This window comes from Lonchura striata, chromosome 3 (genome assembly GCF_050655825.1).
Source record: "Lonchura striata isolate lonStrDom1 chromosome 3, ASM5065582v1, whole genome shotgun sequence".
NCBI lineage: Eukaryota > Metazoa > Chordata > Aves > Passeriformes > Estrildidae > Lonchura > Lonchura striata.
The window spans coordinates 84,339,990-84,364,412 of record NC_140705.1 but is presented as its reverse complement, the minus strand read 5'-3'; the positions used below and the strand labels follow the sequence as shown (position 1 = coordinate 84,364,412).

The 24,423-nt window shown below is 42.8% G+C and overlaps 1 protein-coding gene across 1 annotated transcript; it reads left to right on the top strand.

The window, feature by feature from the left end:
• The first annotated feature begins 905 nt into the window (after positions 1–905).
• On the top strand, positions 906–23,785 carry MRPS18A (mitochondrial ribosomal protein S18A). Its single transcript, XM_021550484.3, has 6 exons — positions 906–1,016; positions 1,188–1,219; positions 4,704–4,808; positions 12,690–12,813; positions 13,561–13,627; positions 22,821–23,785. The coding sequence occupies exons 1-6, from the start codon at positions 917–919 to the stop codon at positions 22,963–22,965; spliced, it is 573 nt and encodes a 190-aa protein (XP_021406159.1). The 5' UTR covers positions 906–916; the 3' UTR covers positions 22,966–23,785.
• Positions 23,786–24,423: the final 638 nt, after the last annotated feature.

Here is a 24,423-nt window from a genome sequence, read left to right as displayed (position 1 = left end):
TCCTCCTAAACATGAGCCAGTGTGTGCCCAGGTGGCCAAGGAGGTTGATGGCATCTTGGCCTCTATCAGCAAGAGCGGCCAGCAGGACCAGGGCAGTGATTTTCCCACTGTACTTAGCACTGGTGAAGCCACACCTTGAGAGCTGTGTCCAGTTCTGGGTCTCACATTGCAAGGATGACATTGAGTTACTGGAGAAGGTGCAGAGAAGGGACATGGAGCTAGTGAAGGGTCAGAAGCACAAGTCCTGTAAGGAATGGCTGACAGAGCTGACAGTGTTTTGGCTGGAGGAGGCTCAGGGGTGACCTTATCGCTCTCTACAACCCCCAGAAGGAGTCGTAGCCAAGCGGGGATCGGCCTCTTTCCCCCAGCAAGCACTGCCAGGACGAGGGCACAACCTCAGGCTACGCAGGGGAGGTTCAGGTTGGACAGCTGGAGGAATTCCTCCCCAGAAAGGGCGATTCGACATTGGAATGTGCTACCCGGGGGGGTGGTGGAGTCACCATCCCCGGAGGTGTTAAGGAAAGCCTGGAAGTGGCACTCCCATTGTCTAGTTCCCATGGTGGCGTTCAGTCATGGGCCGGACTCGATGACCTCAGAGATCTTTTCCAACCTAGCTGAATCTGCGATGCTGTGATCCCAAGCTGATGCGACCGCAAAATACCCAAGGCCCCAAACAACCAAACCAAACAAAGAAAAAATAAAAACCAGGAAAACTCAAGCCCAGTACCAACCACAACACACTTAAAAGAAACAAACGAAAACAATGAGAAGGACCACACCACAAAGAAGACACTGGGCAGGGCAAGCGCCACCTCCCCCCGGCCCGCCCGAGGCGAGCGACGCGCGCCCCGAAATGGCGGCGGCAGCGCCGCCCCCGCCAGCGGAAGCGCCGTGACGGCAGCGCCGCCCCGGCAAGATGGCGGCGCCCGGGCTGCTGCGCGGGGCGCTGCGGCGGATCTTCTCCGGGCTCCTGGGCAGCGGCCGGGCCGCGCCGCCCGCCCGAGCCCTCCGCCAGGGTGAGTCCGCAGGGGCTCTGCACGGCCCCGCGGCCCCTTGCCTCGCCGCTGTCCTTGAGAGATGATTGCGGTCGCTGTAATTTGCCCTCTTCTCCCGCCCCCTCCCAAATGCTGCTTCTTTCAGGCTGCATGGGTCTCATTGTGGCTTCCCGTCTCGTTTTTCTTTTGCAGTTGTGGAAGTGACTGAAGGCAACACGACCACAGTAAGTCCCTGCACCTCTTTTCCTTGGTAGCTACCTCTGCCGTGGCTCCTCTCTCTTTCAGCCGCGCGTGTGCCTGTGCCCTACCCCACAACAAGTAAAGGAAAAAAGGGGACGCTTTTCTGCTTGAAAGACCTCTCAGGGTGTGAAGGCAGAGCCAAGGTGGGGATTTGCTACGAGTGCAGGTAAGCAATGGAGGGTTTGGCTGCTGAAGGAGACAGGATTATCAGCCTGTTGTTGGTGACAGGTACCTCCAGTCAGAGCCACTCATGAGCACCAAACCCCTCGCTGCTAGCCTAGCTAAAGTTGGGATCCTTGACCAGAGGCATTTGGGATCTAAAGCGCTAGAGACCATTCTTCAGTTCATTTCTTAAACTGGTGCTATTTGGTATTGTCTTGAGTGTGGACAGACACTAGGGAGGATTGCCAGTGGCTTTGTCACTTCATCCTGTGCTGGCAGTGCAATGTAGCATTGAAGGATGTGTCTGTACTGCCTACATGCCACACACATCTCATGATCTGTGTTGTGTTTGACTGCAACGTGTGCCATACTGACTTCAGGTGATACAAAGCTTCCATCTCATAACACGTGTTAAAAAAAATTTAAGTGAAAGGGGTGTTTTCAAATTAAGATGTTAAATACTAAAGGAAAACTGCTCCTGAAAATGAAACAGACGTTCTGAACTGATAAAGAAGAGCATCTTCTTAGCTACAGTTTAAGGCAGGAATGAAAAGATTAAAACTGTAGAATTAGAACTTTGTGTAGTCAGCACCATCTAATCTGTTATACTTTTATCAAGAGAATTATAATTTTTTAGAAGCTCTGAAATTACTGAAGGGCAAAGGAGATTGCATTATTCTGCTCACATTGCATATGGCAGTAGCACTATATGTCTTGTCTGCAGAGAAATAACACAGATATTTATATATATATATATATATATATATATATATATATATATAAGATGAGAGTTGAGGAATTTGGGAATAGCTAGAAGACAGTGCACTTAAATGTTAATCTATATATACACAAATAATAAGAAGGGAATGGACTATTTTGCTTGCTAATGAAACAAAAAACTTCCTTCTTCATGCCTTTGAAGCTCTTAAGTATTTTTCTCAGAAATATATTTTGCTGTAAGTTTTTTGTATTTGTGTTAGCAGACATTGTCATGTCTGAAGCCTGCAGGGAGCAGATAACTTACTCTATTTGATATGACATATCTAAAATATATGGCAGTTAGCAAGATGTCGTAAGACTGTCAACAAAAAATAAGTTTAAGGGGTGACAGTATGTATGATGGAAAGTATCTATTTCTTGCCTTCAAGTGCCAAATTACTAATCTTTGCCCAGAAACTGAAGAGAAGAGCTTGCAAGTGTGACCTGAGGTTGTTTTAACCAAAACAAGAGGGGGGTATGCACAGCAACAAAGCACACTCAGTGGATTGCTGTAGCTTGCACTCAGTTTCAAAGGGGATGTAAATTATAGTCGCAAAAGTCCAAAACATTAACTCGGGCTTGAAGTAGAAAAAGTAAGCATTACATTACCAAGGTACTTTATGGAAATAATTCTTCCTGGAGATCTGGATATATTTGTGGTATAATATCCTAGCATGAGTCTGGAATCCATCAGTGCCCCTAGATGAGAAAAATGTTGTCAAAAAATGGTGTAAATTGACAAACTAAAGTGCTGATATGTTTCTCAGTCTATCCATTGGTCACTCCATTTTTCCTGCCAATTCTACATCAGTCTGCCTTGAATCCATATTTCCCTGTTCATCTTTCTGTGTCCTTGTTTTCAGTCAGTATTGAGGGAAGTATTTCATGTGAACCAGTAAATAAATCCCAGAGAAATACAGATTTCATCAGCATACTGAGAATGTAAAGCCCTTACACTCCCTCGTAGACATTAACAGAAATACAGCAACTGGGTGGATTAACAGTATAGAAGTCCTCAGCAGTTGGAAAAACATTGCCAAAACTTGCACACTGAAATTTACCTCAAGAAAAATTGATGTTGACATAGCATTCTGAATCTGTATTTTCGAGATGGAATTACAGCCATTATACAGTCTGAAGCCAGACTGGCAAGAATCAAGACTAGATACACCGGCTTCCCTGAAAATAACTTTACTGATTAATAGAAAATTAGGTACTGGCCTATATCTTATATTCATAGTAAAGTATTTGTTTTTGTAAAACTGGCTGTTTTACTTGTAGGGGAGGGAATCTTACTTAAAAATTGACAATTCTGTCTGAGGTACTGAGATGCTTAAACTACAAGTAACTTACTTGTTTCTATTTTATCATCAGAAAGGCAGAAATCTGGCATATGAAATAGTTATGTGAGTTCAGCTGGGTGCCAGTTTCCAGTGCACACTTACAGGAAAGGTCATGCTTTTCTCTTCCCAGGTTTTTAGGCACAGAACCTGATGTTTTCATAAAAGTAATCTTTCATTTCACCCAGGTTTTCTTTTCAAACTCTGGTGCTTGCACTCTTTGAAGCAGACAGTTGGTGTTCAGAATCTGCTTTTAATCTTAATTTGACAAGAGGAAACTCCAAAATATCCTGGAGAAAAAAATAGCTTAGTTTTACTGTCTCTTCTGTTCATTTGGGTGCAGCTTGAGATAGCTCTTGTTTCCATTAGTAAGTTCTCAAAAAAGAAAAAGAAGACAAGTGCACATGTAGATAGACTTCGTATTTCTAACACATCTACGATTAGGAAACAAATTTGTCAAGTTCTTCCTTTACACACCTCGTACATCTCTCTGCATGTTACTTGTGAGAAAATTATTATTATTAAATAAGTATTAATAATCACTTTATAGTGATATAGAAAAGATAATTTTATAATCTTGTGAAAAAATTGTTCAGAGAATTAAACTGGATGAAATATCAGTATTATAAATCTACACGCCCCACAGCCATTTCCTAACTATCCTTTCTTAAATTTAAATTTTGCTCAGAGTTTTCACTGCTGGTGATTTATAATCACCATATATATCTATATATATTTATAGCAAGCCCCTATATGTTTTCAGCTATAACATGCATCTGCTATTCTGTGACATTCTCATGTACCCAGAAAAAAAGTTATTTTAAAGCTTTTGGCTAAAAGGCCTCTCCACTTTCAAGGTATGGTGTTTTAAAAGAGTACTGCAATAAGAGGAATTCAGGTGACTATGAGATCTGCACTCTGACTGTCAACTAGTTTACATTTAGAAAAACATACACAAGAATTTGCCAAAGGATTTTCTATGCCCTTTGAATTTTTCCTTCTCCCTATAGTTTATGGCACTAGCATACCAAAGAGCTTGTTGTATCTCTACAAAAGTGAGTTGAATGATGCAGATACTGTCCCCCTTTACATCCTCACAGAACTGGTCAGTATACTGTGGACTTGATGAAAAGTATTCCTTGAGTCACAGGTGCAGGTAAAGCTGTAAGCTGTGCCTGATCATTACATGCTCTGAATTGTTTTCTAGATTGAAGGGAGAATTATAGAGGATGCTGAAGCACCACCTCCTCCAAACTCCTCTGGCCAGTGTCCCATCTGCCGCTGGAACCTGAAGCATAAGTACGATTATGTGGTAAGTTTAATGAGGGAGTTCCCCCAACTCTCATCACTAGACAGGTATTGCTCTCAGATCTACATACCCCACAAACTGCCCCTCTTGTATTTTCCTGGGTGTAGTAAAGATGCTTAACTCTAGCTCTACTTCTCTTGGGTGCAGCAAGAGCCTCCTATGCAGTAATTGTCTGCCTTGACAGATGGTGTACCTGGGAAAAAGAATGAGCTTGTATCAAATGGGAGATTTGGAATTACTCACATGGCCATCTGATCTGAAAAGGTCGTAATAGCATTTCCGTGCCCAGCTGCATTTCACCATTGCACTTCACAGAGAATCAAACTGGAATGTAGCATCTAGTCAGTGGATACAGGCCTAGCTCCAGAGAGGCCGGAAGGCTTGACTAGGTCAATTACATGACTTCAAGCATTACGATTCCTCATTTGTCATTGTTCACTCAGTCAGTAACTGCTTCATACAGCTTTTAAAACTTTTCGTGAGTATGAAGGAGCATGCATTTTTACTTACCTTGCAAGAGAAAAAACAGGTTTTATTCAAGCATTTTGTAGGAAATTATAATGAGAAGTTTACTAACTAATGAGGGGATAACTAACAGTAAACCTAGAATATGGGAAGGAAATCCTGTAGTGCTTTAAAACAAAAGTACAATAGTCACAAACACTTCAGAATAAGAAGCATGATATAGCAATAATGATAGAGAATGTAACTTTTCAAGAGGTCACTCAGAGTTTTCAAAAGGACTAAATTACCCCCTTGCATACTCAAAACCCACACTGGAATTAGAAAAGAAGAAAAGCAGACAGGAACATTTTACTGAGATAAGGCAACAGAAAACTCAGAATAGGCTAATGTCAATAGGATTAGAGAAGGGGATACAAATACATTGGAGAAAAAGAAATGTTTGTGAGAAAGTCCATTATTGAGAGGAGAAGGGGATTGAAAGCCGCTTTGGTTGCAAAATGACTGTGCTGTTTGTGTGTAGTCCTAGTGCACACATATTTTAGTATTTGTATATTGATGGCAATCTGCAAATGCAAAACAACAGGAAAAAACAAATTAAGAAATAACTTAAGCATTGAATTAGGTACAGACCAGCAGGCCTGTATTGCATGTTGCCTCAAGGTCTTGAAGGAATTAGCTAACAAATACATTACTTCACTCACAGGATTTTTTTAAAGCATAAAAAATAATCCTAGGGAATCACCATATGGTTTGAAAACTGCAAGTGACGTACCAAGTAGGTAAGAGAGGAAGGAGAACGATGCTGATGGTTACTGATTGGTAAATAAAATGTTGCAAATTCCAAATAAAAGGTGTCAGCTAGCAGTAAAAACAAATAACCTGTATTATAGGACTAATTAAGACTCATGAATTATGAATAATATGAATATGGCAATAGTACCAGACAAAATACTTGCAATTACTCGAGACAGGTGAAACAACAGATGTGAGGTGTAAATGAAATACGTTTAGTGGCTTTCAAAGCCTGTGTTGCAGAAATGGATGCATTTAGAATCTAATGTTGTCAGTGATTCTTACTCAGGCTGGGTGCAATATTAAACAGTGAAATAAGTTGGGGGAAGGGGAGTGTTTAGTGTTTCCTGGCTTGGTTTCTCAACAACATCAGAAACCTGGATATACAATGAGTTTGCAGATCATAATAAATTCGGTTAAATGACAAATACCATTAAGCTTTGTAAAGTACTACAAAACTGGGTCATGTCTGTTTTGTGTTGCCTGTGTTCAAATGCAGAGATTCCTTGCAATTCTTTTTCATGGTTGCTGAATTGTGTAGTGATCAAAAACAACTTTTTACTTACTCTGGAAGATACTTTAAGGTTCATATCATTTTATGTGACTTTTAAATGGAAGAAGTAAACAGCATCATTAAAGTCAGTAACTCTAGAGATTTACAGAAAGTATTCCATGAGTCACACATTAACAACCCTTGAGAAACTATAAACTGATGTTCAGGGATGAAATAAGTTATGGCAGTGGATTGCATCTTGGAAATTTATATGTAGACTTACATAGATTCAGTTCCTGCTGTCATGCGTGGTAAAAGACTCCAATGAATATCTGGAGAGATCATGCCGTCAGGAACCAAAAAAGTATTAGACAATATGATTCTCTAGAGTCTGAGTTCCAGGATTAGAAATTGGTCACAACAGACAGTGTGAAACATAGATTTTTACACGTGTTTGTAGGTGAACTAAGTTCTGAGTTTTCTTCCACACTTCACTTTGATTCTTAGATCCTGATTTCTACTGTGCATTAAGGAGGCAAGAGAAAACTAAATGTGAAGAGAGATTCTGTAGCCAGTCTTGAGAATCATTGCTAAGATGGTTTCTTAGAAGTTGTGGTGCTGAGACACAGTCTACGAATGTGTCCACCTCAGCTGTCACATGGATTTTGAATACATGAGCATCTAGTGTGTATATATCCAGTACTCTTTCTGGATAAAGAGCTAAAGAGAGCACTGTGAACTGGTATTTTGAAATTGCGAACGTTTCCTACCTCATACTTAGAAGCATCCTTCTGTGGGGCTAATTAGAACTAGGAGAAATCTTGAATTCTGGAGTAGATCATTTCTCTACTTGTCCTTTATGTTTTTGAATCCTTTTTACTAGTCACATATTTTCAGGATTTTCAAATGTTAAAATTTCCCTTTTCTGTACTAAAGTCAATAAAAAGGTGAATAAAAATCTTCCTTTTCTGCACTAAAGTACTCTCTGCTATTTTATTCTCTGTTGCAGCTGTCCTGAGCAGCAGAATCTTGAGATGCTTAAGTAGTGAAGTGCAGGCATTTAACTCTGTGAGCAATTAAACAGTGGGACATTTTTCTCAATGGTGGTTAATTGTCCTAATTGTCTGTAAATTGAGAGCAGCTATTTTTGTTAAAGATATAGCTTAGTTCACACAGCATAACCCAAAAGATGAGCTTGGTGAGAGATTAGAATAGATGGTGGTTCCTTTGAGATTGATAAACTGAGATCAGTCTGTTGCACAGAAAGGAAAGTGTGAGCTTTTTTGCTTGGGATGCTTGTAATTGGACTGAATGAGGCACTATGAAAAGGGAAGTGTTGAATTAGCGCCTGAGGGAGTTGCGTAATATGACCTCACAGGACTTTCCTTTTGTCATGTGCAACTAGCACAGTCTAAAGTAGTGGCATAATGAGTTACTCTGGCTGTCAGAGAACTGGGGGACCAGTGTCTCCAAAGTCATTAATCAATTGAACAGGCATTGTGATCACTAGCAGTCTGCCTCAGCTGTGGTGTAGAGGGCTGCAGTTGTCTTTCCCAGTTCTATCCTGATCCTCTGCTGTGGCTCAGGGTAACAGAACTTAATATGTAAATTCCCACAGTTTGTGGTCTGCATGTGTCTATCTGACCAGTGAAACTGAGATCTCAGCTGTTTTTTTTTTCATATCCATCAGAGATAAAAAAAATTCTTTTGGTCATTCTATGGATGCAACTGGATTGAAACCTGCAATTCTTTTACAAAATGCATGGATAATGGTGTACAGCTCTCAGGAGTAAGGGAGAAAGGAAAAACTAGACTCTTGTATAAGTGGAAATAATGACTGGCAGACTTGTCTGATACAGCCCAGTAGTAATTTGGCTGCACAGATAGAACTGTTCTTGCGGTAAATGAAAGTTTTAATGAATCACGTGTCAGTCAAGGATCCTGCTTTTCAGAGTTTCTGCAGACATTAAAATGCAGGTGCCTCTACATTTTGGTTACCATCTATTCACAAGAATATGCAGTATATAGTGCTCCATCTAGCAAGTTTGTCCAGCCCTTTTAGAAGTGGAGGCTAAACTTGTTTTTAATTTGCCCCCCTTATCCACTTCAAACATCATTAGTTTGAGAAGGCAGTAAATATGTCATCTTGCTTTGGCAACAGTTAGGAGAAACCAAACTACAGGCTTTGCCTATTAGCCCTAGATTAATTCAGTCCAAGTTGTTTTCATCAAATGCTGCAGATTACAGGGGTGGGAATCTGGGTCCAGCCTCATGGGAGCTGTCCAGTGATTAAAGCAAATCAGTGGTTACAGGCTTGGCTGTCCACTAGCACAAAATGTGAATTTCATTGAACATGACGGCACCATGAGAACTTGCCAGACATATTTTTTAATTTGACTGCTCTATGTACTTTTTCACTTCCCTCCACAGCTGCCCCATGAAGTTGGCTGTACCTGTCTGCTTTGTCCCAGTAGTAAGATACATCTGTGTGAATACTCTGGGAGAGGCACCTGGCCTGTTAACTGTGGGGAATCTTCAGAAATGGACAAACCTTTGGTCAAGTGTGCAGCATTTTAAGCCAAGCCGCATGACTGTGATTTGGAGCTGTAGCAGCTGGGACATGACTGATGATTTCAGTCAAGAAATGACTGCCACACCAGGGTGTTGATCAGTTGGTGATACTGTTGGTCAGAGATGATAACAGAGAACAGATTCTCTTGATTTTTTTTTCCCCAGAGGGAGAAAAAAAACTATTACCACCATTTGCTTCCCACCACCCCCTTTGCATGGAAACACTTGATAACGAGCCTGTGACTCCATGAGGTGGGGTGGTAATATGAGAAATCACTCGGACCACACACACACCCTTCACAAGAGTGTGTGGCCTACTTAGGCTTTCATGGCTGCAAAGACTGAAACTGCCTCAAATTTGCCATCAGCTCTCTTCTTCCTTTTCTCCACAGAGTTATGCAGCAGGCTAGTAGCAAAGTCTTTCAAGTTTTTATCTTTCTAGGCACTTGAAGCTGAACAGTCCTTTTTCACTTAGGGAAGTGTTAATGTTGTGTGCTAAATGGCATATTGAGCTGTTGGTGATTTGAAGTTGCAGACAACTAAAGAAGAGGAAAAAGGAGGATGGAGTTCTGCTCTGTTTCCCTAAATCCAATCTAGTGTATTTCAGGAGCGGTCAAAAGTCAATGCCTTTGGACATTTTGGTTGGCCTCCATCCAGTTTCTGCTAGTGCAGCTGGCACCATCTGGTGTCCTGGTTACTGTTGTCCTTGGCAGGTCCCTGTTTTAGCTGGGCTGAGGGATACTGCTTCCCCTCAACCATGACTGGCCTCCCAAGAGCCTGCTGCTAGTTGCTCAGCTAGGCTTTTCTTATTATTTGGATACAGCATTGTTCTGTAGGGTGCCTGATAAGTAATTTTGTATCAGTGAGATACTACAGTCAGTTCCTTAATGTCAGTGGGCCTACATGACATGCCATATTTTCAAAGGAGCTCGATCTGAAGATCAGTCTGAACATGTTCACTGTAGACAAGTGGATACAGAAAGAAAGCCAGATATGGGAAGAGGGAAACTGCATGTCATGGTGATATTAGTGAGGATGGTATTGATTGGGGGTGGGGGGTGGGAAGGACAAAAACAAACCAGAGAACCCCTAAACAAATAAAAACCCTCAACATTTTGTCTATAACGCTTGTAACCAGCATTTTGTCCCAGGTGACCGGAATCCATTTTTAAAAAGGGTAGAAAGGAGGAACTTGAGAACTACTGACTTACCAGCCTCACTTCTGTGCCTAGGAAGATCACAGAACATCTCCCTAGGAAGCTTTGCTAAGACGCATGGATGGCAGGAAGAAGATTTCATATAGCCAGCAAGGCTTCACCAAGGGCAAGTCCTGCCTGACCAACCCAGTGCCCTTTGGTGATGGAGTGACTCCATCAGTGAACAAGGGAAGGGCTTCAGATGTTATTTATCTGGATTTCTCTAAAACCTTTGACATGGGCCTCACAGTATCTTTCTTTCTTAATTGGGAGGAGATAGACTCAATGGCTGGACTGTTAGATGCATAAGGAGTTGGTTGGATAGTCACATCCAAAGAGTAGTGGTCAACTGCTCAGAGTCTGGTAGACATCAGTGACAAGTGGTGTACCTCAGACGTCCTTACTGGGACCAGTTCTATTTAGTACCTTCATTAATGACACGGACAAAGGGATTGAGTGCACCTTTGTCAGGTTTGCAGATGTCACAACTGAGAGGTGGGATGCCATCCAAAGGAACCTAGACAAGTTCAAGAAGTGCCTGTGGGATTTCATGCAGTTTAACAAGAACATATGCAAAGTGCTGCACCTGGGTCAATGCAGCCCCTGTTATCAAGGCAGGCTGGGAATGAACAGATGGAGAGCAGCCCTGGGAAGGACTTGAGGGTGCTGGTGGATGAGAGGTTGGACATGACCCAGCAGTGTACACTCACAGGCTAGAAACCCAATTCTCTCCTGAGCTGCATCAAACAAAGAGTGCCCACCAGGGCAAGGGAAGGGATGAACTCGATCTTTAAGGTCTCTTCCTACCCAAATAATTCTACGATTCTATGACAGCATCTGTCAGAATCCATAATTACCAGAAAGGCATTCTAAATTCCAGCAGCCTCCTTGACACCTGAGCTGGTCTTGTGCAGTGGGGGTGGGTGAATAATTTCTAGTTAGATTTCTGAATGCTCACTTTATATTACTCGGGATTATTAGCTTTTGCAAGGCCAGTAAATTAAGGTAAGAATGCTTCAGGGAGCTCTTTGTAGAACAGCAAGGGTGGGGGGTAGGAGTGGGTCTGTGAATCTGTGAGCTGGCAGTCAGGATCACCCAACATGAAAAGCAACAAGTGCTCTTTGTTCTTGCCAGTTGCCCTGGCCAAGGGGTGCAACTTTGAATGTCTCGTTTGAACTCAGTCTGTCAGGACGCTGGCTGGCTAGTCCCCTCCGCCTGCAGGCAGCCTCTGCATGGTTCTGCTGCCTCAGCTAGGAACATACTTAGAACAGCTGTGGAGAAGTAAACTCTCAACCAGCAACAAGTCTGTTGAAGGGGAAAAAACAAGTGGGAAGTCTCTGAAGGCCCTTTGGGCCAACTTATGCTGATGTCAGGATGTTAAGAATGCCTGCTTATATTGGCCTGAGGGGTATCTTTGCACTGGTGTTGTGTGTGGAAATGGAGAGCATGGATCTGAATCCTGGGCGGTTGTACTGTGTGCAGTTAATGGGACACTTGTGCAACAGCTGTTGCTGCTGTGTTTAAGAATTTGTCATTCCAGCCCTGTGATACTATCTTATCCTAGAGATCCCTTTAATTTTATCTTTATCAAAAGGACTGCTTTACATTTCTAGGGTTTTTAATTGTAAAATTCAACAGCAGTGTAGTCTAAATGGTTCTTGAATCACAGAAAAGCCCTCAGCATGCTTCAAGTGCTCCTTTTGTCCACCATAACTGTCACAGCCCCACGTAATGCACACACAGTCAAAGGACAGAGTGCAGCAATTTATCCTATTAGTCCTTATTCACCAGCACGTAAAGCTTCCTCATGCAACAACTTGGACCATTTCCCTGCATTCCACCCCTCCAGAGAGACCTGAGGGAAGGTCCACCATGGGAAACTAGATAAAAGTTTGAGGTGTAGATAGCAGAGAACAGTCCTGCTCTGAGGGAAAAAGGAGGGAGTCAGAGGTGATCTAACATATCTGTGAACTTTAGGACAGCAGCTGTGATGGCATTTCAAGTTGTGTAAACAATATCCATCTGTAGGTCTTGTGTAACTCTGAGTACCTAGGATACATTATCTTAGCAAGAATCTTGGAACAAGTAGTAAAACAGTGAAGGAGCAGGGATTGAAGCTGACATCATGTGTTTTCACTAGTGAAGTCTGGGGAAGACTCAAACCATCTGAGTGACCTTACTAAGCTAAACTGGCAGGCACTGATAGCAAGCAAAAGCCACTTGTTGCCAAGCTGCAGACAAAATGCGTTGTTTGTTTTACATTGTTTTTGGGTTCTGTACACAACACAAGGCTCAGCACAACACCTGCAATCACAGCAGTGAAGGTAGCTGGGGCACTGATGGTTTTGCCCTTCTTTCTTCCCTCAGGATGTCTTGCTGCTAAGTCAGTTTATCCGTTCAGATGGAGGGATGCTGCCACGAAGGGTCACAGGCCTCTGCTTGGAGGAGCACAAGAAGGTTGCTGTCTGTGTGCAGATGGCTCACCGTGCAGGTACGTAACTCTGCTAGAGATAACCCCTGACTGTAGGGTACCTACTGAACCCCTTGAGAGAGGTCTCCTGCCCAGTTGGTATAGATCAGTGAGATGTCATTGTCCAGTCACCCAGCAAACTTGTTATGGTCCAAGTGCTGGGACAGGGTGATGGAATATAGACTACTTGTTCTGCTTTCTCTGTATCCTGACTCCTGCCTTGACAGCAGACATTTATCACTGTAGATGAGACAAGTGTTGCAGTAACTAATGACTAAACACCTGCTTCTGAAATTACTTGATTAACCTAAGCTTGACCTACCCCATCAGTAACGTACAACTCTGCCATCTGCCATGCGATGACTTTTTTACTTTTCCCTGGGAGTAGGACCCAGGTTGACACAGTCAAGAGTATTGTGCTGATCTTTATGCCTGATACCTGAGTTGTATCCAAGTTAAATGGACTGAGAATTTTAATAGTCAGATTTTCCATCCTGGAGATGGAATCTGATTGGACACCAGTGCCCTGTGTCCTCTGTAAAAGCCTCTGTGATGAGCCCAAGCGTCTTTGGTGTACATTTCCTCCCTATACCCAGCACAACTTCCTAGCTTCTCTGGCTAGGGTGTAGGTTCAGCAGTGACTGAAAATCAAATACCCTTTCTAATGTACTTGAGTTTTTGTCGTGCTGTTGCCTGGCTTATGAGGTGTAATGTAACTTCTGAATGCGATAGAACCTCAAAATATTCTCACATCTTTTTCTGTTTCAGGTTTGTTGCCAAACCACAGGCCTCCACTTCCTGAAGGGCATGTTCTCAAGAAACCCAAGCTGAACAGGTGAATAGTCTTGTCTTTCTACATTTCTCTTATTCAGGAATAAATTAGAAAGGGAAAAGCATTTCCTTACAACTGGGTGAGAAACACCTCAGGCAGCAGGGTTCATAAAGAGTATTCAGCATTTTGGAGATCTGTCACAATATTCTCTTGGCAGTCTTTTAAGGACAAATCATACCTCATAAAAACCATTTATTCACACAAGATTAAAACTGCCACACATGTTAGAGTCTGCCGGCCCTTCCTCAGCTGTGCTTTGTGGAAAATAGCACGCTCCAGCACGGTGTAGATGAATGGAGGCAGAGATCTCTGAAGTTTGCTCTTGAGGAAAGAGGTTTATTGGGGGTGCAGAAGGTTCTGCCTCGTGCTCCCAGACTCAGCACGTGGCCGGGCCTGAGAGGGTGGGGGAGGGGAGAGACAAAAGGATGCTCTAGGAGAAGGGAAGCTCCAAGAGGACGGAGGAGGTTCCAAGAGGGGAGGAAGTTCCAAGAGACGGCGTGGCCCCTTGAAGCCTCCTTATAAAGGGGCTTCAAGGTGGGTTGGAACAAAGCATGGCCAATGGGGTTACAGACACTTGATGTTTTAGGGGAGGGATAGAGGTGTGGGGTGAACCATACATCTTTTGGGGGGTGAGATGGAACAGTCCATTTGACCCCAGGACCCATCCGAAGGCAGGGGTGTCATCTGGCCAGCTGGGAGAACTGTTCTCATCCTGGCTGTATCATTTATGAATAATCGTATTTGTCCATCCTTCCCAACAGTGCTTACCTCCTCATCACTAACAATAAGTAAGGCAGTCACAGGAGGATGCCACAGATTGAGTCGCAGCACCACAGAGTAGCTGAGGTTGGAAGAGGCCTCTGAAGATTGTCTAGTCCAAGCTCCCTGCTTAAGCCAAGCCACCTAGAGCAGCTTACTCAGAACTCTGCCCAGCCAAGTTTTGAGTACATCCTATGATAGACCTTCCCCAGACTCTTCTGAGGGCAGCTTTTTCCAGAGAACCAGCCTCATCCAAGACAGTGTTTCTTACATTCAGACAGAATTTCTTTCTTAATTTGTGCCCATTGCCTCTTGTCCTGTCACTGAGCACCAGTGACTGGGGAGAGCCTGCCCCTCTCTTCTTTACACCCTCCCTTCGGGTACTTAGGAACATTGGTATGACCTCACTGAACCTTCTTTTCTCCGGCTGAGCCGTTTTAGCCCCCAACAGCAGGAGAGTGCCCAGGCAGTGATACCAGCAATGAGGAGGGTGGACTGAGCAGCCAGCAGGGGTCCATCACAGGCCCATTACCTTCCGCCCCATCCCAGTTTCCTCCAGTCAGCAATTCACCCTCTCATTGCTCTTCCCCCTCCCCAACCTGAATGGCCCCTGGCCTTTGGTGGACAAAAGGAAAGCCTGCAGCCACCTCCAGCTCTGTGCTGGGCTCTTGGAGGTGCTAATCCCCTGTTTATAACCTCACACTTTGTTTCCATGGGGATGTCAGAGCAGTGTACCAGTCTCACATTAGCAAACCATGGGGTTACCAGAGGTCGTGGGGGGGTGTCGCTGGGAGAGCTTAGACTGCAAGGCTGAGGATAGCTGGAGACTCCTACATTTCAGGTCTGGCTCTATAGTGGAGTTTTGAGAGAGGCTCCTGGAAATGCTGGCAAGCAGCATAATGTTTGTATCAGTGAGGGTCAGATTAGAGGACTCGATGTTTGTTGTAGCCCTGTAGCCATCAGATACTTCTACTGTAATAACTTTTTCCTTGTGTCTTACAAGTCTTGAGGATTCTTTAGTACCTGTGTCTTATATGGCAGCTGTGGGGTGGAGCATATTATCTTGTTAGCATTCACATTGCAACCCTGAGTAGGTTGAGACTGGAAATGGTATATGCAGTATCTTGCTGGAATCTCAGCAGGACTCTAGATCTAATGCCCTGACTCTTACAAATTGTTCTATACACCTTTAATAAAAACAAATACCTCTGGATACATTCTACATGCAAATAGGTGTGCTACATCTCTAAATCAATTAAATTGGAGATTACTGCATTGCTAGCCCCTTCCTACACTACCCTTGTTTTTCTCTTCCCAAAGAGGGAGTGTAGCAGGCCCAGTGGAAGCAGTCTAGAAAAAGAGAGCAAAGCTGCTTGCTGACAATATGGAGTAGAATTGAAGTAGGCAGACTTTGGGGTCTGAGTGGAGACAAGAGAATACTATCAAGAAATGGGATTGAAAGTTTTAGTGGTGGGGCTGACACTATCCCAAGAGCTACTGTAAAGTGCAAGAGTACTTCAGGAGTGTTCTCCTGGTCCCTCATGATACTGTCTTATCAGCCTGTTGGAAGGGGAGAGCTCTGTGTGTTGGAGCCTTGCAAAATCTTGGCCATTCTGTAAGAATTTTGACCATGTGAACCCCCACCTGTACTTCCTTTGTTGCGCTCTGGAGCAGTAGCTGGCATGGCATAAGGCAGGAGTTACGAATTGCTTCCTTCCTTTAGCCTGAAGTGCACCCATATGCTGAATGACTGAAGTCATTTAGCTGGTACTTATTTTGGGAATTAAGCCAGAGCTCTTATCAGAAGTTTCCCACATAAATGAGTTGTCCAAGCTTACCTTGTCTTTGACTCTGTACTTGTTTCCAAAGCTTTCTGTAAGTCTGCAGTAACTTGGGAAGCACTCAGTCTGTGGTGCTGCCAAATGCAAGTGAACTGACAGGGGAGAAAAGGGGCTTGAACTTCGGAGTCAAACAAGCTGCCTTGTTCGATGCCATTAGAACATGTCTGCATCATCCTTTAAACATGTAATATCAGGGCTATTCACCTGACTTAGCTTGTTCCTTCATTGTATTTATGTCTACTGGATTTTTAAGTGCCAGTTCAAGAAGAGATCAACAAGATCTAAAGAGAGCCTATTATAGCAGGCAGTTCATTACACAGTTAAGTAATGTATTCTCCAAATCTTTGAGCTTCATCTCTTTTTAAGATCACTGTATTGGCTGTTCTGGCCATCTTTACCACTCTGCTTAGATGAGAGTAACAGTGCCTTTCTGCACTGCTGCTATGACCCTGGGAATGTCAAAAGGGAGAAACTGAGATGGCTCATAATATGTTTGCATCCCTTGTTAAAGCTTTTCTAAGACAGAAACACAGGTAATGTAAGCAATCTGTTGTCTGTCTCTTTACACTGAATGGAGAAAGTTTTCACTTTTGTAAAGGAGGGGCTTCTGAGAAGTCACTGTTTACTCCAGATGTTACCTCACACACTTCTGTGGGAATTTGTAGTGTCTGGGAACTGCCTGCCATCCTACACTGAGGTGAAGAATGTTTTGCTCATGGTAGAGCTCTTGGCATACTACACCATCAGCTGCTAGAATGACAGGACTAAAGCTTCAGATAGCCTTAGGGACTGATTCCACTCACACCACCTGAGACTGAAGAAGATTCATCACTTTAGTGTCAGTTGGGACTCAGAGCCCAGTGCCTCTGCCATGATGCAGACCTGAGCACTGTATTACTGCATGTAGACTCGGAGCAGCAACTCTGGCCTGGCTGAAGGCTGGCAGATTACTTCATTTGGATGAGCAATCCGTTTCATTTTTTTCCTGTCTTGCAAAGTTCTGGTCAGTGCTCCCTGTAGCCAGACTTCTTCCAAGGCTGTGTCAGTATTTTTGAAAGCAGCTTCATCTGTTGCCGAAAGAGGGATATATGAGCCTGATGAAAAACTGATGTGTCCCTTAGACAATGTACAGGCCAGCTACACAGGAGGAACTCTACAGCTCCTGGGAAATGTACTAAGAAAGTATATAAAGAGCTGAGGAGCTGCATTAATGTATACTTTTGAAAGCACTAAAAAAAAGCTGTTCCTCAGCTATATTTTTACTGCAGTTGTGGCTGTGTTGGCCAGAATGTTTGGCCCATGTCACTGTCGCCCTGATTAAAGTGAGCCTGCTGCAAATCCAAAGAGTCTGGCATGCACTAGCTAGCACCTAGCTGGGATTAAAAGGTATCATGCCACCATATGGAACTATCAGCAAACTGCCTTGTTTTAACAAGGGTCAGGCATGCTGAAATGCCATTGATTTAGTGTTGTGAAGTGTGGATTTATCATGTAAAACCCCTCTGCCTCTCAAGAAGGTGCTCTTCTGTTGCTTATTCAATGATGTTTTCCAAAAAGCAGAATTCCTGTTCTGTTTTCTGAACTGGTTGTACTATCTCAATTGTACAAACTTGGACATTCCCTTCTACATGCCCCAGATTTCTCTGCAAAGAGATAAGGATTTCCCTGCTTTGCACTGGGTCATTTGGCAGCTGGCCTTCCTCTACCCACTCCAACTCCTTATCCTGTTTCCACTACTGGAATTCAAGAAGAGCAGAATGCTTTGAGACTATCTGACAGGCAAATCCTGCCTTGTACTTGGTTATACAGCTGTCTAGCATAGTATGGAACATTCATCATGATGTAATGTAACACTAGTTACAGAGGAGGAGCAGGAGATTGGGAACTGCAGAAGAAGGCATAAGATGAAAGTGAAAAGCTAAGCTTTGTGGTCAGCTAAGCTGAGGGTGGTAGGAGATACATAAGAACACCTTGTGGTCAGAATTCAACTGGGGAGCATTCCAAATCTTCTTCTATCCCCGGCAGCTGGGACACTGTCCAGGTGAGACTTGCCATGATATTTCTCATTTCTTGGAATTTAGTGCCTTTTTGTTTTCTGCCTGATTTGTTTTTGACAGTGATAGCTCATGAATGTTACCACTCAACTGCTTTACTAGCTATGGTTCTTTTGAAGAAATGGCCATGGGAGTAACCCACATCATCCATGAACTCTTGAATGTTACCACTCAACTGCTTTACTAGCTATGGTTCTTTTGAAGAAATGGCCATGGGAGTAACCCACATCATCCATGAACTCTTGAGTCTCATGTCCTCACCTTCTCTTACGTATCATTTGTCTGCAAAAGTTGGAAATGGAAAACAAATTAAGATTATCCTGTCAATGCAGAATTACTCCCTACAGTTCATTTTCCTCATGTTTGGCCCAGTCTGGGGCTTTCACTCTTTCCAGGGGATCATTCCACAAGCAAATTTGTCATGCAGCCAAGAATTGTTCCCTCATCCTCAGCCTGTATTCTCCCTTTCAAAACTTCCTGCTGTTATTTCTGCATTTGTTCATGCTCCAGCCTGGCATGTTCCACTTACATGCTGCAGCAACAAAACATTTTCACTAGCTTTCGAGGCTGAGGGAACTTCTAAGCAATTTCACCAGCATTGTGTAGGGTGACAGACTGTTCCCATACTCCAGAGTCATGTGTGTGCAGGCCACCACAACCCAGAACCATTTGGGAAACAGTCAAGCTCAGCTGTAGGTCAAACGTCTTCCTTTAAGTAATAGAAACCTGAATAGCTCAGCAGTTTTCTTTTCAGCATGGAAGTTTTTGCATGGAAAATGTGGACTAATAGTCTATCCAGAACAATCCCTGAATTCAAGCCAGCATCTAGATGCTCTTTTAATATTAATATAGCACTCATGTTCTTCTGGCAGGTCCAAAGTATTGGTTAAAACACAGTGTGAAGTTGTTCCCTATCCAAAAGGACTAGGGAATGTCACAGGTTCTTGGACTGTCAGCAAGAGGTGCTGTAAGATTATGGAATACTTGATTTTGAGTTCTCAGCTGCCACTCCATTTCCAGCTTCCTACTGGAAGAGCATAATTTGGCACAGCTAGTATCCAAGTCAATCCCACCTCCATCACCTGAATTGGAGAAGCTGTTCTGTGTTAAGCAAGAGGGAGGCTCCCTACAAATTCGTCAAGAATTACAAAGTTCTCGGGCTCTGTGGACACCTCTAGTCCCTGGGAGCAGAATCCAGTTTCCCTACTATCAGCATCTCACTCCAGCAGCATGTGGTTCCTCTCATCTGCATGGGAACTGTGTTGTGCATGGCATGTGCATTCAAAAGCAAAGAGCCAGAGGGGTTGCAGGTGAGCAAAGCCAAGAGGTGTCATGGGAAGGGAGGTGGCAGGAAGAGGCAGTCTCGCCAGCATTTCATCAAGTGCTTCCTGCAATCGATAGCCCTCTGCCTTCTGCTCTTAATCCAAACAAAAGCCATATTGAAAAAATTCAGTGAGGGTTCAGAAGTTCAGACTTGAACTGTACCAACATGGCCTTTGCTTGGGCTGTGTATGTGGTTTTCCCATTTCCCTTATCCTGCACATGAAAGCCTTGTGCCTACTCCTAGGTCTAAAGTAGCAGCCTCCAAGTGGGAAGGCCTGCCCACTGAATAGAATCCATGAAAACAGACTTCCACATGCTACAGAGATTTTAGGCTATTAAAATGACTGCAGGTGAATTAACCACCATTGTTTCCATCCTGATTGTATCTTGCTGTTTTCCATTAGGGAAGTCCCACCAGGGTGTCTTATCACTTTTTTTTTTTTTTGCATAAGTTACTAATTTGTGCACTTGGAGTCTAGGAATTCTAGTTCTTGCACAGGACGCTACCATAGTCAAGGTGGCAAGCAGTGCCCTGAGGTGAGTCACAACTCCCAGGACTGGCAGTTATGTTCCCCTTTGCCTAGAGTGGGAGCTCTGCACACTGAAGTGACAGATTAGGACATTGTGGACCAGCCGTATTTGGCATCCACCTGAAGAGTCTGTCTTGACAACCTTCAGCTATTTGACAAAATTCAAACACTCTGCCAGTGTGTTTGTAGGTGAGGATAAAAACTCCCCAAGACAAACTTTATTGGATACATGAAAAGTAGGGGCACTTAGCGAGAAAAGGGTGTATCCTACCTTACATGGATGGCAGACTTTGCAGGAAAGTCCTGTATGCTCAGTTTTGAAGCTTTCCTCTGAGAGTCTTGTGGATTGTTTTTACTCAAAAAAAAAAAAAACCCAAAAAAACCACCCAAATCTGTGAAATCAGTAGGAAATGGAGTTAGTCAAAGAGGTGAAGGAACTTTCTAGACTGACTGCTCCCAGGCATCAGGCTTTTGCACTGCTGAATCAAGGTAAAAAAAAAAAAAAAAAAAAAAAAAAAAAAAAAAAAAAAAAAGGCAGCAAACAAAATAGGACAAGTTTGAGTTTTGGACAAAGCAAGTATTAAAAGCCCCAAAAGCAAATGTGCTCCAGGAAGGAAAAGCATCCAAATGTCTGTTTCAGCTAACAATGAAAAGCCCCAGCCTGCAGTCCCCAGAGGACGCCAGAAGCCTGGACCAGAGGGCTGGATTAGACCTGCTCAAAAGAGAAATAACAAAAGCTTTAAAATCAGGCCATTACTAAATCCTCCTTCCTATGCAGAACTGGGGTGTGCACTTCCAGCCCCCACACAGAAATAGAGGGATTTCTTAAAAAGCCACTGTCTGTCTAAACCTGCATACAGCATTGATGTGAATCTGACATTCACACATTCACTACTCTCCCAGTGTGATCATTTATTATCACAGGAGCACTTTCCCATAATCGTGTGGACATGTGACCAGAAGTGCACTTGGCACATTGATGCATTAAAACAATTTGGGATTTTTTCCCTCCTTTTCTGTTAGTCTTGCAATACCAAAATTTGTGCTACACCACCCCCCTTGCAGTAAGGGGAATATGAAAAGGAGGACCTAGCCCATGTGCTTATCTTCTATACAGCTTCTCCCAGAGGAGCTGCCTTGCCATGATCCTTTGCCAGATTCCAAACTGGGGACCTGCATTTGGTCTCTCTGAACTCCCCTTGCATGTGAAATTAGAGACAGGAAAGTCTCTCTTACTTCCTGTCCTGAGGCCGTTATTTAAGGGATTCCACTAATGCACTAGGATAGCATTATAGGTCAGAAGGTATGAGTTTAATGCATGTATAGGAAAACAAGTTGCTGGATCTTGCTATGTGTCATCGCCCAGATCCCTCCTGCTGGTGCTTCTAGATGTTTTAGCTGTCAAAAACTCCTCAAAGCAAAGTATTTTGAAAGTGGCTTGATTTCAGAGACAGAAAGCTCCACATGTGATTCATTTTTCAGTTTGTGCTGTTAGGGAGTACTGAGGAAGAAAAGTGCTAAATGGGCTGCTGTTCTGTAGTCTTTAGCTGCCTGGTATAGCAAGCTTTCTCTGTAGTTCTCATGAATGTGCCAAATGCCTTCAAACAAATGTCTCTGTCCAAAGTTCTTAATATCACAAATTTGCACAATGTAAATAAAAGGTAACAACGCTTTTTGTGGGGAGGATTAGTGATTGAGGTTACACTAAGATCTTGGGATTACTCAACAGATGCGTGCAAACATTGCTGGACAAAGTTTATCAGTCTGTTCCAAATTCTAATTTGTTGGAGCATTGTTTGTGCAGATTATGCTAAGGTTTTACTTTGGATCTTTATTGTGTGAAAAGACTCCTCTTTCTCTAAGTACCTCTATTCCCCTCTCTACTGGTAGCAACAGATTTAAAGCCTAACAAAACTCCAGGCCACCCAGCCACAGGGTAAGATTTCCAGTAACTGATTCTGGATCTGAAATCCCCTGTGTGTTTGTGAAGCCAAGTCTAAAACTTCAAATGGTAAAAAGCAGAGCATGTTTGCCAGACTTTGCGCTTCACAGAGATTTGTAGTTGTAATGGTAATTCCATTTTAATGCCTCTTACACTGTAGGTGCTGACTTCCTGCACTAGTAGACTCTAATAGTATTGTACAGAGAACACTAGAGCAAATATGGACATATAAAAATACAAGACTAGGCCAGAAACCCATTGCATGCAGAAGTAATAACTAATTATTCTCCCAAAGTAAATGTATTCGTATTTAGAAGCTTTCTCACAGAATTTAGCCTTTGTAATTAGTTTACCTTATTGAGACCAGCTGTTGAAATAAAACTTCCCCTAGAGGCTGGATGCATTCAGTCTTGGACTTAGCTGCAATGAAGGGATTTGGCACTCCAGTTTAGCTGCAGGTGGACAACTTGCCAGCAGCCTGGAAACTACACCTGATTTGTTTTGTGAAACTGGAAGTCAAGCAGGTGCCAGTGGGTTCAGTAGAGAGATGAGCTTAGAAATTCCAAAACAAACAAAAATTCCTTTCCAGTGGTCCCTTCTGAATTGAGGGAGCTCTGGTCATGGTTATTCATTTTATAAAGAGGCATGTTAGGGAGGCAAAGGCTATAGTGCTTTGCTTCTGCTTCAGCTGGAACATTTCTCAGTGATCAGTCTCAAAACTGAGATGTGTTTGTGTTGTTTTGACAGGTACCTGACCCGCTGGCCCGTCAGATCTGCAAAGCCCATTTGGAAGAGGGGCCCTAAGTGGTGCAAAAAGCCCTTTCCAGTCGGACACCCTTTGCTGAAGGATAATATCAAATATACACAAAAGCCTCTCTGCTTAAACCACTAGTGACCAGAACTAGCATAGTCAGTAAGCACATATTGTCCACTGTTCTGCTGGGTTTTTTTCAAGTTTGTCAACATCTCAAATTTTCTTATTCCAAAATTGTCTTTAGTACTCTATTGTGTGTGATCTTTTCCTCTAGGAGAATACAAGAGCCATCAAAACAAAGTTCAGTGTGCAGGATGATTTGATGAAAGCAAGGGTCAAAGACTTCTACCTCAAAGCCAGAAAGGATCTGTAGGCTTTTGTTTCTTTATGTTCCACAAATGGGTTTGTAAAAGGTTGTTTACTTCTCTTCCCAGGAGTGAGTGGTATTTCCCCATTAGCACATGTTTCAACTCAGATTTGCCTCATTTGGGCTTTTGTACCTGTGACACAGATGGAAGAAAAATGTCTCTGCAGCACTGTATTTTCTCAGCAGTAACAGAAATTGTTACTGTTACTGAAATTATTTTTTTTTATTATTATAATCTGTACTATCCATAATTTTCAGCAGAACACCTGTGGCAGCGGCAAACAGGTGTGTGTCTTACATGTCTCCTTAAGAATTCCTAGCTCGTGCTTCACTCCTGAATCTGACAAATACACAGTGTTGACATCCTTGATGACTGCCTGTTCTTTTTTCCCCTAGCAAATAAATTTTTCATAAATATTCTATGTCAGTGATATGATTGTTTCCTGGGATAGTTTGGAACTGATTATCCATCCTGTAACTAAAAGGTGACACCATTTCTCTCCCTGTGTAGTACACATACAAATCTCCCACCTACTAACTATTGCTAATTATGGGTCTGGTATGAAAGGCTCATTAAATTTATTATGGTCATTATTGTTTTGCTTCCATTTCTTTGGTATTTTTTGGGGGGCTACAAATCAATACATTTTTATGTACTACTACGCCAGGTAATCTTGTATTGCTTTTATCGGAGTCATCTGCTAATACGATCAGCATGGACAGGAACAAAAGGTAAGAATAAACCTGTATTATCCAGGAAATCAAATTAGATTTAAATGGTTCTTTTTAGCCTTATTTTGTGAAATAAAAGGCCTAGATTCAGCCTCTTAAGTTGGCCAAGACTTTTTGCTTTGGGAGCCAGAGCCAAGACTTCATTAACCATACTGAGATAAAATCTCTGGCTGACTGTATCTGTTTTATAAAGCTTTAAAAGCTACAGCCCTTCAGAAAGGAAAACATTTTTCTTTATTCTCATACATACAGAAGTTACTCTGTCTTCTAGCTCAGGTAGCTCTTCTCAGTGAGCTTTGCTAAAGGAAAAGCCACTGGATTAAACCATTGTCTTGAGATGAACTTAAAAAAACACATTTTTCAAGACCAGGTAATGCCTACAGCTATTTTTTTCCTACACTTTAGTGACATGAGCTGGAAAGACCCCTCTGATTTTGGTGAAATCTTAATATCTGAAAAGCAAAATACTCTCGTCAATATGCCTTTCTAGAGTTCAG

Coding starts and splice junctions, on each gene's coding strand:
- MRPS18A (XM_021550484.3), top strand. CDS start 917: ATGGCGGCGCCCGGGCTGCTGCGCGGGGCGCTGCGGCGGATCTTCTCC. Junction 1,220..4,703: donor CTGAAGGCAACACGACCACA/GTAAGTCCCTGC, acceptor ATTGTTTTCTAG/ATTGAAGGGAGAATTATAGA. Junction 4,809..12,689: donor AGCATAAGTACGATTATGTG/GTAAGTTTAATG, acceptor TTCTTCCCTCAG/GATGTCTTGCTGCTAAGTCA.